Below are 17,109 nucleotides of genomic sequence, written 5' to 3'. Positions count from 1 at the left end.
AAAAAAAAAAAAAAAAAAAAAAAAAAAAAAAAAGGAGGGATTAGCAAGGGCAGGTGTGCTGGCTGTAGAGAATGAGGCAGAAAGATGTCACCTCTGTCTCCATCTCTGCTGCCCGCTGTCCACAGCTGTGACTCACTCACGGACAGTACTGGCTGTAAACTCACTTTCTCCTGGGCTCTCCACTCTGTTAATGTTACAGAAAGCTGCTGCTTTCCTGGCCACCTCCACTCGGCAAACAAGCACTGTCTCTGGTTCTCTGGATCCCTCATGCCTCCCCGCAGCAATGGGGAGAGGCAATGACTGGTGTAGAAACAGGCTTATCAAAGACCTGGCGGGCACTTACCGGTTAAATAGATTTGCTTCTTCAAAACTGAGGATTTCAGGGAAAAGAGAAGCATTGCCAATTTGATAAAACAAACAAACATTTTGACAGGTAAAGGTGAACAGGTATGTCCAGAATTGCTGTGAGCAATGCAAGCCTGCTTGGGTATTGTAATGACTGACCCAGGCCAGGATGCTAAGAGCCCACCCCAGGGGAAGCTGCCACGGACAGACGCCCACATGGGCACCTGCTGACTGCCCCCTACTCACACAGGCAGCAACCCTAGACAACCCCACCTCAACCCAAAGATCAGACTCAGCATCACCCTCCCTGGGCAGGCTGGCCTCTGTGCAAGAGAAGGGCACAGCTACTCCTGCAGAGAGTCTGTGCCAAAAGGTTCAACTACATCTGATCAAGACGAAACATCAGGCAAACCCAGAGTGGACATTCTGGAGGACAACTGGCCTGGGTACCACTAAAATATCACTGTCATAAAAGAGGGGACAGATGGGGGAATTGTTCCAGATTAAAGGAAAAAAAAAAAAAAAAGACCAAATGCGATTCGTGATCACCAGGTGGATCCAGAACTAGGAGGAAAAGCCAGCAGGAAAGGACATTCCCAGGACAAGGGACATCTGGATATGGGCCGTCCCATGGCACCAGTGCAGAATGCCTGATGACAGTGACTGTGGTTATGTGGGAGAACACCCCTATCTTAGGAAATAACTGAAGTATGCTGGGGTCACTGATGCCTGCAAGTCACTTTCAAATACTTCCGAGGAAAAGAGTCTCTATGTTGAAAGAAAGAAAGCAAATGCAGCAAAACCCCAGGGGAGGGACATGTACACCTGCAGCCCATTCTTCACACTTGCCTGCAGGGTTGGAGTTTTCTAAATCAAAGTCGGGAACCACCTCCCCACCCCACACCCTATCAGGAGTTATATTAGTGACGTCTGCTCTCCCGCTCCAGGGAGCTTCGCATGCTGCTGCCAAGGGTGCATCCCTACAGGTTCAGGAGAGGAGGAAAGGTTGCCTTGCCTCCGTGGAATGCCACCAAGAACCTGCAGCCCATGAGGGAGGCAGCAGGGTCTGCTCCTCGCTCGACAGCTGCTTCCCAAGTAGATGGCCAGTGGCTCTGGCTGCCTGAGGGGGTTGGCTTCCTTGCCGGGGTCTCAGCGAGGCACCTGGTGTCAGGCTGTTTCCGTCAACCACCTTTCCCATCAATCTCTGATTTCAAACTCTATAGCTGCACAGATGGTAACACAACTAATGTATTTTTATTCACTCTAGTGTGGGAATTAAAAAAAAAAATTTTTTTTTAAGAGATGAGGGTCTTGCCCAGGCTGGTCTTGAACTCCTGGGCTCAAGTGATCCTCCCACTTTGGCCTCCCAAAGTGCTGGGATTACAGGCATGAGCCACCACACCCAGCCCAGTGTGAGAATTTATATTAAAATATTTACTTGAAATACTCCCACTACACAGCTGAGGCCAGTGTAGATTTCTCCCTGAAGATGCTGAGCAGTTTCTTAATCTAATTTCTACTTAATTTGAGTTGAGAAAGCTTTTCTGGGAACAACTCAAATACCTTGAATGCCTCCCACCTTATGCACTGAATGTAGGTGGCTTACATGTGGGTCAATTACGCAGTTAGTACAACTCTGAGATAAACACTGAATGTATATTTACTGTTGTGTTTGTGGCCCCATGAGTAGTGAAATCACATTACACTATTTCTAACTTATTATAAACTCATCTGTCACTTAAAAAAAACAATGACTTACTCTAAATGTCAGGTCATGTGCAAGAGGAGCGGTGTTGAAATACTCAAAAATGGAATCCTGAAAATCTGGAAGTTTGAGCCCTGTAAGAAGAAACAAATACTCAGGGTGAAAAACTAAAGTCTACGTAATATTTTCAGACAGAAAGACTCAATGTCTTCAGGATGTCAATTCCCTTTAAGTAACTGATATATCCAACATGAACCCAATTAAAAAAACCACCAGGCTTTCCCCCTAAAGCTGAACAAGAATCAAAAAGTTCACTTGAAGAGGTAACCAAGGGGCCAGGTATGGTGGCTCATGCCTGTAATTCCAGCAGTTTGGGTGGCTGAGGCAGGTGGATCACTTGAGGTCACGAGTTAAAGACCAGCCTGGCCAACATCTGAAACCCCATCTCTGCTAAAAATACAAAAATTAGCTGTGCGTGGTGGTGGGTGCCTATAATCCTAGCTACTTGGGAGGCTGAGGCAGGAGAATCTCTTGAACCCAGGAGGTGGAGGTTGCAGTGAGCCAAGATAGCACCACTGCACTCCAGCCTGGGCGACAGAGCTAGACTCTGTCTCTCTCACACACGCACGCACACACACACACACACACACACACACACTCTCACACCCAAAACAGCAGGGGTGGGTGGGCTGGGGGTGGGTGGAGGAGGAAATCTACCACCAGGTAAGCGGGTATTAAAGCAGGTTCGGTAAGGCCTCTATGATAAGAATCATGGCCCGGGGCAGTGGCTCACACCTGTCATCCCAGCACTTTGGGGGGCCAAGGAGGGAAGTTGGCTTGAGGCCATGAATTTGAGACCAGCCGGGGCAACACAGAGAGACCCCACTGCCACAAGAAATAAATAAATAAAATTAGCTGGGCATGGTGGCATGTGCCTGTGGAGCTGGGGAGACTGAGGATGCAGGTGCCACTGCACGCCAGCCTGGGTGACAGAGTGAGACCCTGTCACACACACACACAAAAAAAAAAACGCTACACACAAAACAAAAACAAGAATCAAGTAGTTCTTGCCCATGAACAATGTAAGAGGGTAAAAATCCAGAAACAGACCCAAGTGCCCATGGCGACTGTATGTAACAGCAGTCGTACATAGCTTCATAACTGATACTGGACAAGTAGCTTGCCCTTGGCAAAAGATAAAACTGGATATACTCCTCAAACTGTCAGAGCAAACTTCAAATGGATTAGTATTCTAATTAAAAAACTGAGGCCAGGCACGGTGGCTCATGCCTGTAATCCTAGCACTTTGGGAGGCAAGGTGGGTAGATTGCTTGAGTCCAGGAGGAGTTTAAGACCAGCCTGGGAAACATGGCGAAACCCCATCTCAAAAAACAAAATAGCCAGGTGTGGTGGCACATGCCTGTAGTCCCAGCTCCTCAGGGGGCTGAGGTGAGAGGATCACATGAGCCCAGCAAGTTGAGGCTGCTGCAGTGAGCCCTGATCATGCTACTGCACTCCAGCCTGGGTAATAGAGAGAGGTCCTGAATCAATGAATCAAGAACGAAACCACACAAGCATGAGAAGAAAGCATGGGGAATTCTTCCAACAACTGGCAGTCAGGTGTATTTTCTCCTATTTAAGACTCAAAAAAGGAGAAAGACTGAGAACTCAACACACAAAAAAATTTGGAAAAAAAAATTTTTTTTTTTGAGAGATGGAATCTCGGAATCTGGCTCTGTCACCCAGGCTGGAGTGCAGTGGTGAGATCTCGGCTCACTGCAACCTCCACCTCTAAGATTCAAGCAATTCTCCTGCCTTAGCTTCCCAAGTAGCTGAGACTACAGGCATGCACCACTAAGTTCAGCTAAGTTTTCTATTTTTAGTAGAGACGGCAAAACCACTTTTATTTGGCAAAAAAATAAATAAACGAATAAGCAAAGGCAAAGAGAAACTAGGATATTTGCAGCTTACGTCACAAACAAAAGGCGCTAACCCCCAAAATACAAAGGGCTTTAGAAATTAGCAAGGCTAGCAACCTCAATTTTTTTAAATGGGCAAACAATAAAGATATATAATTCACAAAATACAAAAGTCCCTCAAACATATAAAAAGATGCACCATCTTGCTTATGAGAAGTATGCAAGTTAAACCTATCTGGAGATGCCATTTCTCACCTGTTCAGAGAGGCAAAAATCCCAAGTCTGAACTCATCTTTTGTGGGTTGGCTGTGGGGCAGAAATCCCTCATGCAGGTGGGAGGAGCATCAGTGCACAGCATCTGGAGGCCCGCCCATCAGTGCTGAGCACAAGTGTACAGGCATGTTTGCCCTCTGCCCTGGCAATCCCACTTCTAGAACTCTATTCCGAAATACACTGACAAAAATGGAAATGTTCCATCTGTGCAATCACTCCTGGCAGCACCTTCTATGGCAGCAAATGCCAAGAAATAACCCAACCCAGTGGCCGGCCATCCCAAGGCAGTGCACAGTGCAGCTTCAAAAGGGGGCTGGGGTGGCCTCCCCAGCACAGAGTGATGCCTTTTGTGTCATCAGGGGACACAAATGTGTGCTTAGATGTGTATTTGCTATATGCTTTCAAGATAAAACACGGTGGCTCACACCTGTAATCCCAGCACTTTGGGAGGCCGAGGCGGGTGGATCGCCTGAGATCAGGAGTTGCAGACCAGCCTGGCCAACATGGCAAAACTCCATCTCTACTAAAAGTAGAAAAATTAGCCAGGCATGGTGGTGGCGGGCACCTGTAATCCCAGTTACTCAGGAGGCTAAGGCAGGAGAATCGCTTGAACCTGGGATGCAGGGGTTGCAGTGAGCCGAGATCGCGCTACTGTGCTCCAGCCTGGGTGACAGAGCAAGTTTCTGTCTCAAAGAACAACAACAAAAAAAAAAAAAACAAGGAAGGATAAACCAAAAACAATGGCTACCTTTGGGAAAATATCTTTCGAAGATGCTGTTTGAAAATGTTGATTTTTAGAATTCTGTGTTTTATGTAACTAAAATAACGACTGAATCAAAAGAAAATAAAACCATTCATTTGAAAAACACTTATATTCAAATAATGCAGAATCACATGACATTAATTTACCAGTATCTGCTCTGAATTTTTCTTCCATCTTTTTCTTCAAAATTTCCATTTCTTCTAATAATTCTCTGTTTTTGGCTTCAGAATCCTTTAGTTTACTAAAATAAAAAAATGAACGGCTTTAAGTGCACTAAGAGGCAATCTATGAGCTGATCTGGGGCAGGTCAGGACGAGAGGGCTGGGGTTTCTCCCCAGCACGTGGGACTTTTCAGAACGCAGCAGCTCACGCTGGGCCTTTCTATCACAAACATTATAAACAGTATGAATATTTCAAATATAAACATTCAAACAAGGATTTAAAAAGTCATGGCTTAGGAAGGCATGCCTCATGAAGGCCTAACAGAGTTCTGACCTTCCTCATCTCCTTTCCAGGTAAGTCCTCTGTTCTCCAACGACACAGGGCCCAGGCCGCTCAGCCATCAGCCCCATCAATGTCTTTCCCATAACTGGCAAGATGGTGGCTGCACCAAACAGCACCAGCACCACTGTGCAGGCAGCCTTGCAACCCAGCGACTTTGTGGAGGGCCAGAGAAAGTGAGGCTGCCATGGGGAACACCTGGCCAGGAGGGATGATTTGTAGTGGCCATTCCACTCATCAGTGGGGTGACAATGGGCAAATCACCTTGCCTCCATGCACCTGCACCTGGGTCTCGTGTGTGAATGCGGTAACAAGACTGCCTAACCTACTGGGCTGTGGGAGGGTCACAGGATTTAACACAACAGTCTTACAGCAGTTCCTGGTACAAACAAAGTCCAGCTAACTGATACCTATTACTATTAATTTTGTTAGCCCAAAACTGACAGGACTTGGGACTTGGTGATTCTGTAAGAGACACTGTCCCTCCCAGGTCCTCACTCGCTTCCTGGCACAGCAGAGCTGGCCTGGTTTTCATGAAACACGTTCATTATTGTAACCTGAACATGTAAAACAGGACCTGCAAGAGGATACTCTCAGCGAATACTGACTGCATTTACTGCTGTGTGAAAATGGCACTCTCGTTACTGCCTGGAGTTAGGGAAAAATTTCAAGTGAGAATGTCACCTTCAACCTCTGTTTTAAAATATTCACGTTAGCTTCAAAGGAACAAGTCTGAGTTAGTGAATGGAGAGGCACTGAGGTGACCAAGTAGTGAGAGAGGCTCCTGTCAGACAGTGTATAAGTCTCACTACCCAGTGTGGGGGCACACGCACCCACTACTGTGAAAACACTGCCTGCACTGCACAGTGCACCCCTGCGGCAGGCGAGGCTCTGCACCTGCATGGCTGCCTCCTCAGAGCAGAATGGCCCCCTCTTCAGGCTCCTGCAGGGGAACCCGACTCGCTGCCTCCCAAGGCTCCAGCAAGCACCGCAGTCCCGATTTTCCAGGCAAGGTGCGTCAGAGCCCAAGAGGCTAGGCTGGCTCAGGGCCACACAGACCCCATGCTTACTCAGAGTCAGACCCCAGCATCAAGTACCTTTCCAAGGTGAGGTTGGCGTCCTTGACCTTCCTCAGCTCCTCCTGGACAAGCTGCTTGGCCCGGATCTCCGCCTCTAGGGCCGACTGCAGCTCCAGCCTCGCGGACATGTCCAGCTTCTGGCTGCGGCGCACCTTCCATAGCGGATCCTGAAGACACGGTTATGGTGTTAAAAATGCATTTGCAGCTATCTATGCGTTAAATTAATGTTAACAAATAAGTGATCTTTGTCTAATCTGAAGCCATTACTTTTTCATTTAGCTATTAAATTGTCGAGGTGCCTCATAACCAGTTTTAGTTTTGATATTTTATGACTTTTACTCTTCCTTAGAAATCTTTGAGAAAATAACATTTACTTTATTTTTTAGAAGAATAAAACTGATTTTTGTAGTGCAATTTTTTTCTTCTCTCTTTTTTTTTTTGAGACAGAGTTTCTCTCTTGTTGTCCAGGCTGGAGTACAAGGGCGTGATCTCGGCTCACTGCAAGCTCTGCCTCCCGGGTTCAAGCAATTCTCCTACCTCAGCCTCCCGAGTAGCTGGGATTACAGGTGTGGGCCGTCGTGCCTGGCTAATTGTATTTTTAGCAGAGATGTGGTTTCACCATGTTGGCCAGGCTAATCTCGAACTCCTGACGTTGTGATCTGCCCGCCTTGGCCCCCAAAGTGCTGGGATTACAGGCGTGAGCCACCGTGTCCGGCCTCTAAATTGCAGTTTCTACATGGGTCCACCGGGCCCTGGACCCTTTTACAAACCTAAGGTACATTATAGGATTTGGTTATCTTTTCCTCATAACTTGAAACATTTTGCTATCTCACAATCCTGAGAATTATGTCATTTCGCATTCCTGTGATTAAAAAACAAAAAGACTAAAACGACAGGATGAAGCAACAGTGCAATAAGCCAGTCCATTGACGCCATCCCTCTGTTTTCTTACTAAGTTGCCCAGTGTAGGACATCAACTTTCAAGAGGTATGAAAGAAGTCTAGAGATGCCATCTTGATTTTTTTTATTAAACAAACCAACCTTTCATTGAACACAACTGAGAATTCTTCATTTTTCATCTACAACAGTAAAGAGAAGAAAAGGGACAGAGGAAGGCTGGGCATGGTGGCTCACACCTGTAATCCCAGTACTTTGGGAGGCTGACGCATGTAAATCACCTGAGGTCAGGAGTTTGAGGCCAGCCTGGCCAACACAGCAAAACTCTGTCTTTACTAAATTATAAAAATTAGCTGGGCATGATGGCGCATGCCTGTGATCCCAGCAACTAGGGAGGCCAAGGTGGGGGAATCACTTGAACCCGGGAGGCAGAGGTTGCAGTGAGCCGAGCGAGACCAAGCCCCTGCACTCTAGCCTGGGTGACAGAGCGAGACTCTGTCTTGGGGGGAAAAAGAAGAAAATACACAGATTTCACATGTACCCCAAAACCTAAAATGCAATTAAAAAAAAATACACAGATCATGAAATGAACCAATAAAATAAATAAATCAAAGCCGCTCTCTGATGGCAGAATCCAGTCTTAATTTGAGATGACACCACAGACCTCAGTACTCAGGATCTGCTAAATGAATGAATACCATCAAGAGAAGAAGCATGACGATCTGACAGCGGGCAAACACTGGTGCTCCTTAAACTGGGGAACTGGTTGCAGAGAGGTCTCTTGCATCCTGTAATTCCCTAACAGTACTTAAATGTCACATTCATCCTTAAAATAAAACCACTAAAGGATTATTCAGTAAGTGAAATGCAGGCATCGCACAAAACCTACCAGTGTTCTTGACCCCAGACTTGAACTCCTCAAAGCCTCGAGCTCTTCGGTCATCTTGGAAGCAAGAGCTTGAAGGTAACCCCGGGCATCTTTCTCATCGCTGACCCTGGAGGAGGAAACAGATGTTCTGTCTCATGAAGCATGGCCATCAGCGAGACACCAAACAAGAAGAGGACGTTCCCTCTTCCTCGATACAGTGACATGGTGTTGGTGAGCCGAAGTGCCCTCACTGTACCCCTGCTGCATACGCGGTCTCTCATTGATGGAAGCATCACTACATGGCGCACGACTACAGTTTAAAAAGACACCCAATTTCCAAGACCCCCAAAATATTAAAAATAAAAAAAAATTTTTAAATTAACAGCTTCATCCCTTAGGAGCGGAGGGCCAGTTCCCAGCTTGCCCCCAGTCTCCATGGTGCTAGTGCAGCGCTTCGGGAGGGCTCTGCATCCGACATCTCTGAGAACAAGGGGTATGAACGGCTTGCCCTAAGTCCTTCAGTGGGTTGGTGGGGGCGTGTTTCTACCTCTAGTCCAGCAGAACCACTGCCCCAGACATGAGAAGTTCTGGGGAACAGAAGAGAGACCTGCACCCCAGGCTGAGGGGCACGGCCTGGCATGGAGCACAGGCTCAGGCAGCAGAGGCAGGGCAGGCCTTGTGGGCTGAGCAGGGTGCGGGGCCACGGGCGTACCACTGAATGATTTCCGCAATCTGGGCTTCCCAGTGGGCCACCGACTCCTTCTTGGCTGCCAGATCCTGCAGCTCATCCTCCAGCTGTCTATTTTGAGCTGTGAGTTTATCCACAAAGGAACAGAGCTGAAACGGAACAATTTCACCACAGAACTTGTTAATCGGGCATCCTTTAAGTGTGCTGGCATTAACACAAGTTCTTTTGAAGACTCTGTAAGTTTTCTTTAATCACCATGAGATTTTTCCAAACTAAGTTCATGATACGGATTTTTTCATTGTATCTCACTTAAGTCACGTTTCAATTCAAATCTAAACCTAAACTGATGGAGCTAGTGACTTCAGGTAATCGGCACCTTTTTGCTAAATATAAACATCCTACTTAAAAGACCAAACATACTACTTCATTCAAAAATTAAAACAGTCACGTGTGATGAAACAGCAAGAAACGGCCTCAAAAATGTGTCCTTGTGCATGCAGCATGAATGTGCTCATGCCAGCCTAGACGGCGCGGCCGCCACACACCAGGCCTATGGCGCAGCCCGTCACTTCCTGGCCACAAGCCTGCATGCCATGTTGCTGTGCGGGATGCTGCCGGTGGCTGTCACACAATGCTAAGTATCTCTGTATCTAAACACAAGAGGTAGAGGCAAAGTACAGTATGGTGACTGCATGGGACTGCTGTGGTACACATGGTCTGTCACTGACAGACGCGTTGTTTTATGGCACATGACTGCACTGTAAAAAGACACCAAACTGCCAAGGCTCAGGAATGAAGACATTATATTCCCCCATAGACATGTATACCTACTGTGTACCCACATAAATTGATAATAAAAGTTTTTTTTTAAATTACAACTTCCATACGAAGTGCTAACTCAGGTACTGTGGGTTACCTTCTCGTTTTCCGCGGTTACCTTCTTGTTCTCATCAAACAGCATCGCTCGTTCCCGTTCGTACTGATCTTTTATTGTGCCTACCGCCTCCTCCATCTCGTTATGCCTGCCAAGGTGACCGAGAAGCAGTTTTAAAAGCTCGTTAACTTCACTAATACTCATCTCTACTGCGTGGGCATCAGCTTTCATTTTCTGCACTGAGGAGCTCACGAAAACCTACCGTTCTCGTTTTGACTTTTCTAACTTATCTTTTAGCATCAAGATTTCTTTCTGCAGGGCCAGCTGGTGGCTTTCTGAATCATGCACCTCCTTCTTCACATTTTTCACTTCTAGCACATGGGAGGCCTCACGTCTGACCAATTCCTCTTCATAAAATAAAACTTTCTTCTCCAGCTCGGATTTTATTTTGGAAATCTCTTGCTGGTGTTCTGAAGTGGCACCTGGTCCCCGGCCGCCTTGCTTCATCTGAAGATAAAGGTTAAAATAAGCTGACGAATCTCTGTGTCCTCCAGGGCCACACTGTCAGCTCATCCTCAGCAAGTACAAACACCTTCCCAAGGACCATCTGTGTGCCTGGACTACACGGATGGCGGACATAACCTGGTTAACGTGATCCAGATTCTAGGGGGTCACAGCAGGAGACAGCCTCGCTGAGGGATGTGCCCGGGTCTGCCTGGGACCCCCGAAGCCCTGCCCCATACTCTGTTCATCACGCCTGCAGCATCCTTCTGAGGGCTGACTCTGGGCTTGGACCCCTTCTTGTGACCGGGGTGACACTGAGGTCTCTGCTCTCACGGGGTTGGTAGGGACTGACAACAAACCAGTAAAGGGGCGGAGAAGCTGCATACCCTGGCCGGGATATAGGGAGCAGAGGGGGTGCCCGAATGGCCAGGGCGGCATCTGTGAGGCACTGGACTGTTGAGTGAGGTGTCAGGCTAGGGGCAAAGAACAAGGGCACAGGCTGGAGTGAGGTGGGACATGCTGGCTGTGCTCACAGCACGCAGAGAGGCCAGTGTGTCTGGAGTGGTGGGGCAGGGAGTGGGGGGAGAGGCACTGCAGGGCTGCAGCGGGCAGGAAGATGGCTACTGGACAGCTGTGGGGCCATGGATGCCCTGGCCGCAGGAATGTGCTCCAACTTTGGTCTGCCAAGCTCACTCTGCCTGCTGTGCCACAGGAGAGGAGACTCGAGGGCTCAGAAAGGGGCAGAGAGCCTCAGGCACCACATGCGAGATCCAGCAAAGCCACGCTGCCAGAGAGGAATAGCATCTCAGGCCCATGGGCAAGAGGATGAGCTGCAGATCACCGAGGCAAAGGGAGAGCACAGACCCATCACATGCACCTCACACATGAGGAGACCCAAGCCATGCTATGCTTCCAAGGGGACCCCCCCCCACCCCCCTGCCCACTCGGCCACTGTGGCCTTCCCCCTCCTGCCCTCCACGGCCTCCCTGCCACCCTCCAGTCCCACCAGTGGGTCCTGACTGATGGCCAGCCTGTCTCTTCCCCAGTTAGCAGCAGGTCATGGGCTGTAAGAAGCTTTACCAAAATTCAACTGCATGGAATTTAGAATACCACAATGTGAAGATGGCTATGAATTGACTGGGCTGGAGCAGGAAATGCGCCGATTAGATATCAGTTTTCTAGGACTTACTGTGAGCTGCCTGAAACTTTTATAAAACAAAGGAAAAAAATACACTTGGCCTTTAAAAATAAAAGCAGTTGGGAAGGCAGGGGCCATGCCCCCTCTCCGCATGCGGGTCTTGTCTGAGCAGCCTTGGGTGACATGCAGCTCGGACCACACATCACACACGGTGACTTCCACGTGACGGCGTCAGCAAAGATGAGCGTCCCTCTCAGTTGAGGGTGGAGACCCCCGCCCAGCACTACCTTGAGGGCCTCCAGCTCGCTTTCCATTTGCTTGGAGAAGTTCTCACTGTGCTCACGAAGCTTGCGCTCCTTGGAGGCCTCGGCAACAGCATCATCAAGCTGAGCTTCCAACTGCAAAAGGAAGATCCGCTTTCTATTAACACAAAGCGAGCTCTACCTCACCAAGTCAGAGCTTCACCCACAGGATCTCTACAAGAACAAGACCTCAGAGCTTTGTGAGTGTTCGCCCTCCATCAAATCTTATTGCAAATTAAAGTCTGAGAAATATACTTCAGGGTTCAACTGGGATGGCTGGTTAGTAACAAACAACATTCAATTCTAGCTTAAATGGGTACTTTGAGATTAAATTTCAAGAAAGGATATGTTTCTTGAAATTTAAATTTCACTGATTTGTAAAAGCAAGTACTTCTGGCATCTGTAGAACACGGATTCATTTATTAAATGGATCACTTCAAACACACACAAGAAGAGCAAGCAGAACAGCGAGCCCGCGTGCCTGCACCAGCTTCAACAATGCGCTCAAGCCAAGCCCGCTTCCCCTCTGCCTGTGCCCAGACCCCGCGTGCCTGCACCAGCTTCAACAATGTGCTCAAGCAAAGCCCGCTTCCCCTCTGCCTGTGCCCAGACCACTGGAGGGCAAATCCCAGGCACAACTACAAATATATTTGGGTTGCAAAACAGACTGTCTAAGGAGACGACAAACAGGTCCTCTGTGGCTAAACAACAAAGAGCCCTGAACTTGGAAGGACAGGGGCATGTGCTGTCAGGCCTTCTCATTCATGGGACTTACCAAGGAAATTTTAATAGAGTTCTAAACTAAGCATTGGTTAAAATATGCCACCTATTAACAGCAGAACAATCAGAATACCTAGGGCAGCGGTTCTCAAAGTGGGGCTGAAAACCCCTGGGGTCCTGAGACATTGTCAGGGCTGTGTAAGGCCCTTCTTTTCCTATTAGTTATCTGTGGGAGCCAGGATTTCTTCATGTACTTTATCCAGAACAGCACAGCAAAACTAGATTGAAGACACAGCCATGGGAACTCAGGTGCCTTCTACTCAGCCAGGTATTAAGGAAAAGCTCACAAAAAGTAAAAAATGCCATTCTTCTTGCCAAATTTTTAAAGAAATAGTTACTTTTCATTAAACACGTTACTTATGTTAACATGAAATGGATTTTCATTGTATTAACAAAATTCTGTTTTAATTTCTGCCATGGTGCCTGTTCAGAGCTGCAGCCTACGTAAGAACGCTCTGAGGCTGTAACCATTCCAAGACTGCCGAGGAGTGCCGAGGCCAAGACACTTCAGAAGTGCTCACCTAAGCAAGCGCCCGAAGAGTGCTCCGCTGTGATCTGCGTTTCATATAGATACACTTTTTGAGAGGGGGTCTTACTCTGTCGCCCAGGCTAGAATGCAGTGGTATAATCTCGGCTCACTGCAGCCTCCACCTCCTGGGCTCAAGTAATTCTCCCACCTCAGCCTTCTGAGTAGCTGCCATTACAGGCGCCCGCCACCACATCCAGCTAATTTTTTTTTTTCTTGATAGAGATGGGGTTTTGCCATGTTGCTCAGGTTAGTCTCAAACTCCTGAGCTCAATGATCCAGACATCTCGGCGCCTCCCACAGTGCTGGGATTCCAGGCGTGAGCCCCACGCTCGGCTCGGGATTTGCCTTTCTACTGCCACCTTCCCTATGTGGACTGCAGGTGTCTTACTCACATAAGCCAGGCCACATCACAGTACAGCATAAACACTCTGTTTACTTAAAAGGGAATTAAAAAAAATCAGCACTATAAGAGCCTTACTGTAATTTCACCAGTAGATATTGAGAGATGAGAATAACAAAATAAATGCTCAGCTGATCAAGGCCAGGCATGGTGGCTGATGACTGTAATCCCAGTACTTCAGAAGGCAGAGGCGGGCTGATCACTTGAAGTCAGGAGTTTGAGACCAGCTGGCCGGCATGGTGAAACCCCGTCTCTACTAAAAATACAAAAATTACCTGGATGTGGTAGCACATGCCTGAAATCCCAGCTACTTGGGAGGCTGAGGCAGGAGAATCACTGGAACCCAGGAGGCAGTGATTGCAGTGAGCTGAGATTGCACCACTGCACTCCAGCCTGAGCGACAGAGCAAGATTCTGTCTCCAAAAATAAATAAATAAATAAAAGGCTACGTGCAGCAGCTCACGCCTATAATCCCAGCACTCTGGGCAGGTGGATCACAACGTCGGGAGATGAAGACCATTCTGGTTAACATGGTGAAATCCCATCTCTACTAAAAATAAAAAAATAAAAATAAAAAAATAACCAGGCATGGTGGCATGTGCCTACAGTCCCAGCTACTCAGGAGGCTGAGGCAGGAGAATCACTTGAACCTTGGAGGTGGAGGCTGCAGTGAGCAGAGATCGTGCCACTGCACTCCAGCCTAGACAACAAGAGCAAAACTCCACGTCAAACAAAAACAAAAACAAAAAACAAAATAAATGCTTGGTCGATCAACTTACTGGGCTCCACAGAAAATTTCTGACCCCTTTTACAGTAATTGTCATCAGACAGCCCAAGACTTCAAAGACATTTTATTAAAGTCACACCAAGTCCAGTCAGTACCACCCTGAACCATCCAAACACTACCTCTTTCCTGAGCTTCTCGGACCTCCGCATCTCCTGCCGCATTGCATCCACCTTCTGCATGGCCACCTCCATCTCCTCCTCCTTGTCCCGCAGCTGCCGCGACACCTTCTGCTTCTGGGAGCGGAGCTCAGCCATGCGCTCATTCAGCTCCGAGAACTCCTGCAGGGCCAGCTTTCGTTGCTGATGGGCATCTCTGAGTTCTTTGGCCTGGGATTTCAACCGCTCTGAGGCTTCCACAAGTTGCTGAACAAAAACAATCATAGATGTTTTACGTTTGCTTAACAAAGATTTAGAAGGCTGGAGGTTCAGTCTTCCCCTATAATGAAGAGTTAAAATCGACAGCCAATCCTGGTTACAGATTAGAGCCACAGATCTGAAAAATCCCCTGCGTGGAAAAAGATCTGTGCTCTGTCTCACTCCAGCCACACAGGCAATGGGAAGGCCACCCAGGCTTAGCTGCTGAGTACCAACTCCACACCAAGAAAGGCCCCACAGACTGGGCACGATGGCTCACACCTGTAATCCCAAACAGAACTTTGAAAGGCCGAGGTGGGTGGATTACCTGAGGTCAGGAGTTAGAGACCAGCCTGGCCAATATGGTGAAACACAGAGACCAGCCTGGCCAATATGGTGAAACACTGTCTCTACTAAAAATACAAAAAATTAGCTGGTCATGGTGGCAGGCGCCTGTAATCCCAACTACGTGTGAGACTGAGGCAGGAGAATCGCTTGAACCAGGAGGCAGAGGCTGTAGTGAGGAGAGATCATGCCATCGCACTCCAGCCTGGGCAACAAGAGCAAAACTCCGTCTGGGGGAAAAAAAAAGCCCACAACCATGTGGGCAGCCTGCTTACAGGACGCCTAGATCTGTGATGCCAGCCTCTGCCTGATGTCACCAGAGAGCTGCAAAGCTGAATGATGCATTTGGACACTCAATCTAGTTAGTTAAACACAAGCAAAATCAGAAAAGAACACATATACACACAAAGTGCTGAAGGTTAAGTCAAAGTGAAGAACTGTATAAAAACAATCACTGGACAGCCTGCTCTTCACTAGAGACTGATATGTGAATGCTGGCTGTCACTCTGAGTGGAGAGCCACAAGTGGGAATTACCATGAGGTCAGCTGTACTGACAACCCAGTCTTGGCAATGGCCATGCTGCCGACCCAGTCTTAGGACTCGCCAGGCTGATGACCCTGACCTCCCTCCAGCCAATCTGCTCAACCAACTGGCAGTTTAGTCACTGTCACACCTGCTGGTCTGAGATGGAAGTGACGAGACCCCGAGCAAGCTGGCAGGTCGGCTCTCACACGCTGAGGAAGGCCTCCCCAGACCTCTCTGGGTCCACTGGGGGGTACTGTGACCCTGTCAAGCAATGGGATGCCACAGGCCCCACACCGCATTGCACTTCTAGAGAAGTCACTCAGGTGATTGACAACACAGATTATCTTAAGAAACAATGTGCATTTGAAATCTGGCACATGTTAGAGAACAGATCACAGACTACAGGTTTAAGGATAACATATACAAATGGATGTATTTTAGAAAACGTATACAATTGTGTTACCAACATGCTGGCATCTGAGAATAAAAGTTTCCCTTATCTTACTAAAAATTCAAATGTATAAAGGAATTATGGGGGGAAATCACCCAGATTTTAACACTGGGTCTCTGCTGCAGTTCCCTGTCATTACAACGGGATCCCTTCTAAGAGCAGAGGCCTGGTGGAGAGAAGGGGGGTCCCTGGCTCCAGATACAGCGTGTATCACCATAGCCACCTGCCCTCTGGACATCTTTCCTCGCTTCAGAATGCAGTGGGTGTTGCTTTCTCTGCTGGTCTGAAGTGGAGACTGGAGATGCTGATGGCGAGGTGGATGCCTGCCGTGGGCAAGGGGGTGGAAGGCACCTGCCACTGGGAGCCGAGCTCTGCCAGCCGACGCAGGGCTGGGCAGCAGGCAGACAGGTGTGCAGGGGCCCTGGGGTCAGGCTTGGTCCTGGTGTCCGGCATGCGGCAGGGACAGCCCATGGGCAGGAATCCCAAGAGCTCCCCCATCGTCTGCATGAACTTGAACTTGTTAAACTCTGCTAAGTCCCCTAAGCCCTCCTCACCCTGAACCAAGCGCCTACCTTGTGCAGCTCCTCCTTCTCCTGCCGGACCATGCGGTGCTGCTTCTCCAGCCCCCGCAGCCGCTGCGTGGAGTCTTCACGCTCTTGGCGAAGCGCCACCGTGTCCTCAAGTTGTCGCTCGAGCTTGTTTGAATCTGGGCAAAAGAGGAAATAAACTGGTTCCTTTAGGTGTACTGACTATACATAAACTTTGTTAGCTGACTTACTGATAGGGAATTATTTAATAATTCACATTTTTTCATTCAAAGGATGATTTACTTATACACACACACACACAGTGTCATGGGCATAGCTACCTGCACGCCTGTGCTGAACAGGCTCCAGACACACAGACAGACACACACACACACACACACACACACACAGACAGACAGACAGACACACACACACAGTGTCATGGGCATAGCTACCTGCACGCCTGTGCTGAACAGGCTCCAGACAGACAGACAGACAGACAGACACAGACACACACACACACACACACACATACACACACACAGACACACTGTC

At 48.3% G+C, this 17,109-nt stretch overlaps 1 protein-coding gene across 6 annotated transcripts in view; it reads right to left on the bottom strand.

Moving 5' to 3' along the window:
• Positions 1-17,109, bottom strand: part of CDC42BPB (CDC42 binding protein kinase beta) — a 115,228-nt gene that overhangs the window by 24,167 nt on the left and 73,952 nt on the right. For 4 of the 6 annotated variants that reach the window (XM_017528034.1, XM_017528038.2, XM_017528036.2 and 1 more), the window contains exons 12-21: positions 16,600-16,733; positions 14,472-14,714; positions 11,839-11,952; positions 10,175-10,419; positions 9,955-10,060; positions 9,063-9,187; positions 8,372-8,477; positions 6,604-6,752; positions 5,152-5,246; positions 2,105-2,184 (exon numbers count right to left, since the gene is read on the bottom strand). In XM_017528034.1, the coding sequence (XP_017383523.1) occupies positions 2,105-2,184; positions 5,152-5,246; positions 6,604-6,752; positions 8,372-8,477; positions 9,063-9,187; positions 9,955-10,060; positions 10,175-10,419; positions 11,839-11,952; positions 14,472-14,714; positions 16,600-16,733 (1,397 nt within the window). The remainder of the gene's footprint in view (positions 1-2,104; positions 2,185-5,151; positions 5,247-6,603; positions 6,753-8,371; positions 8,478-9,062; positions 9,188-9,954; positions 10,061-10,174; positions 10,420-11,838; positions 11,953-14,471; positions 14,715-16,599; positions 16,734-17,109) is intronic. The other 2 variants (XM_017528035.2, XM_017528037.1) reach the window with 1 other exon arrangement.

The sequence above is a fragment of the Cebus imitator genome, unplaced genomic scaffold (genome assembly GCF_001604975.1).
Source record: "Cebus imitator isolate Cc_AM_T3 unplaced genomic scaffold, Cebus_imitator-1.0 Scaffold52, whole genome shotgun sequence".
In the NCBI taxonomy this organism is placed as follows: domain Eukaryota; kingdom Metazoa; phylum Chordata; class Mammalia; order Primates; family Cebidae; genus Cebus; species Cebus imitator.
This window is presented reverse-complemented; position numbering and strand designations above follow the sequence as displayed.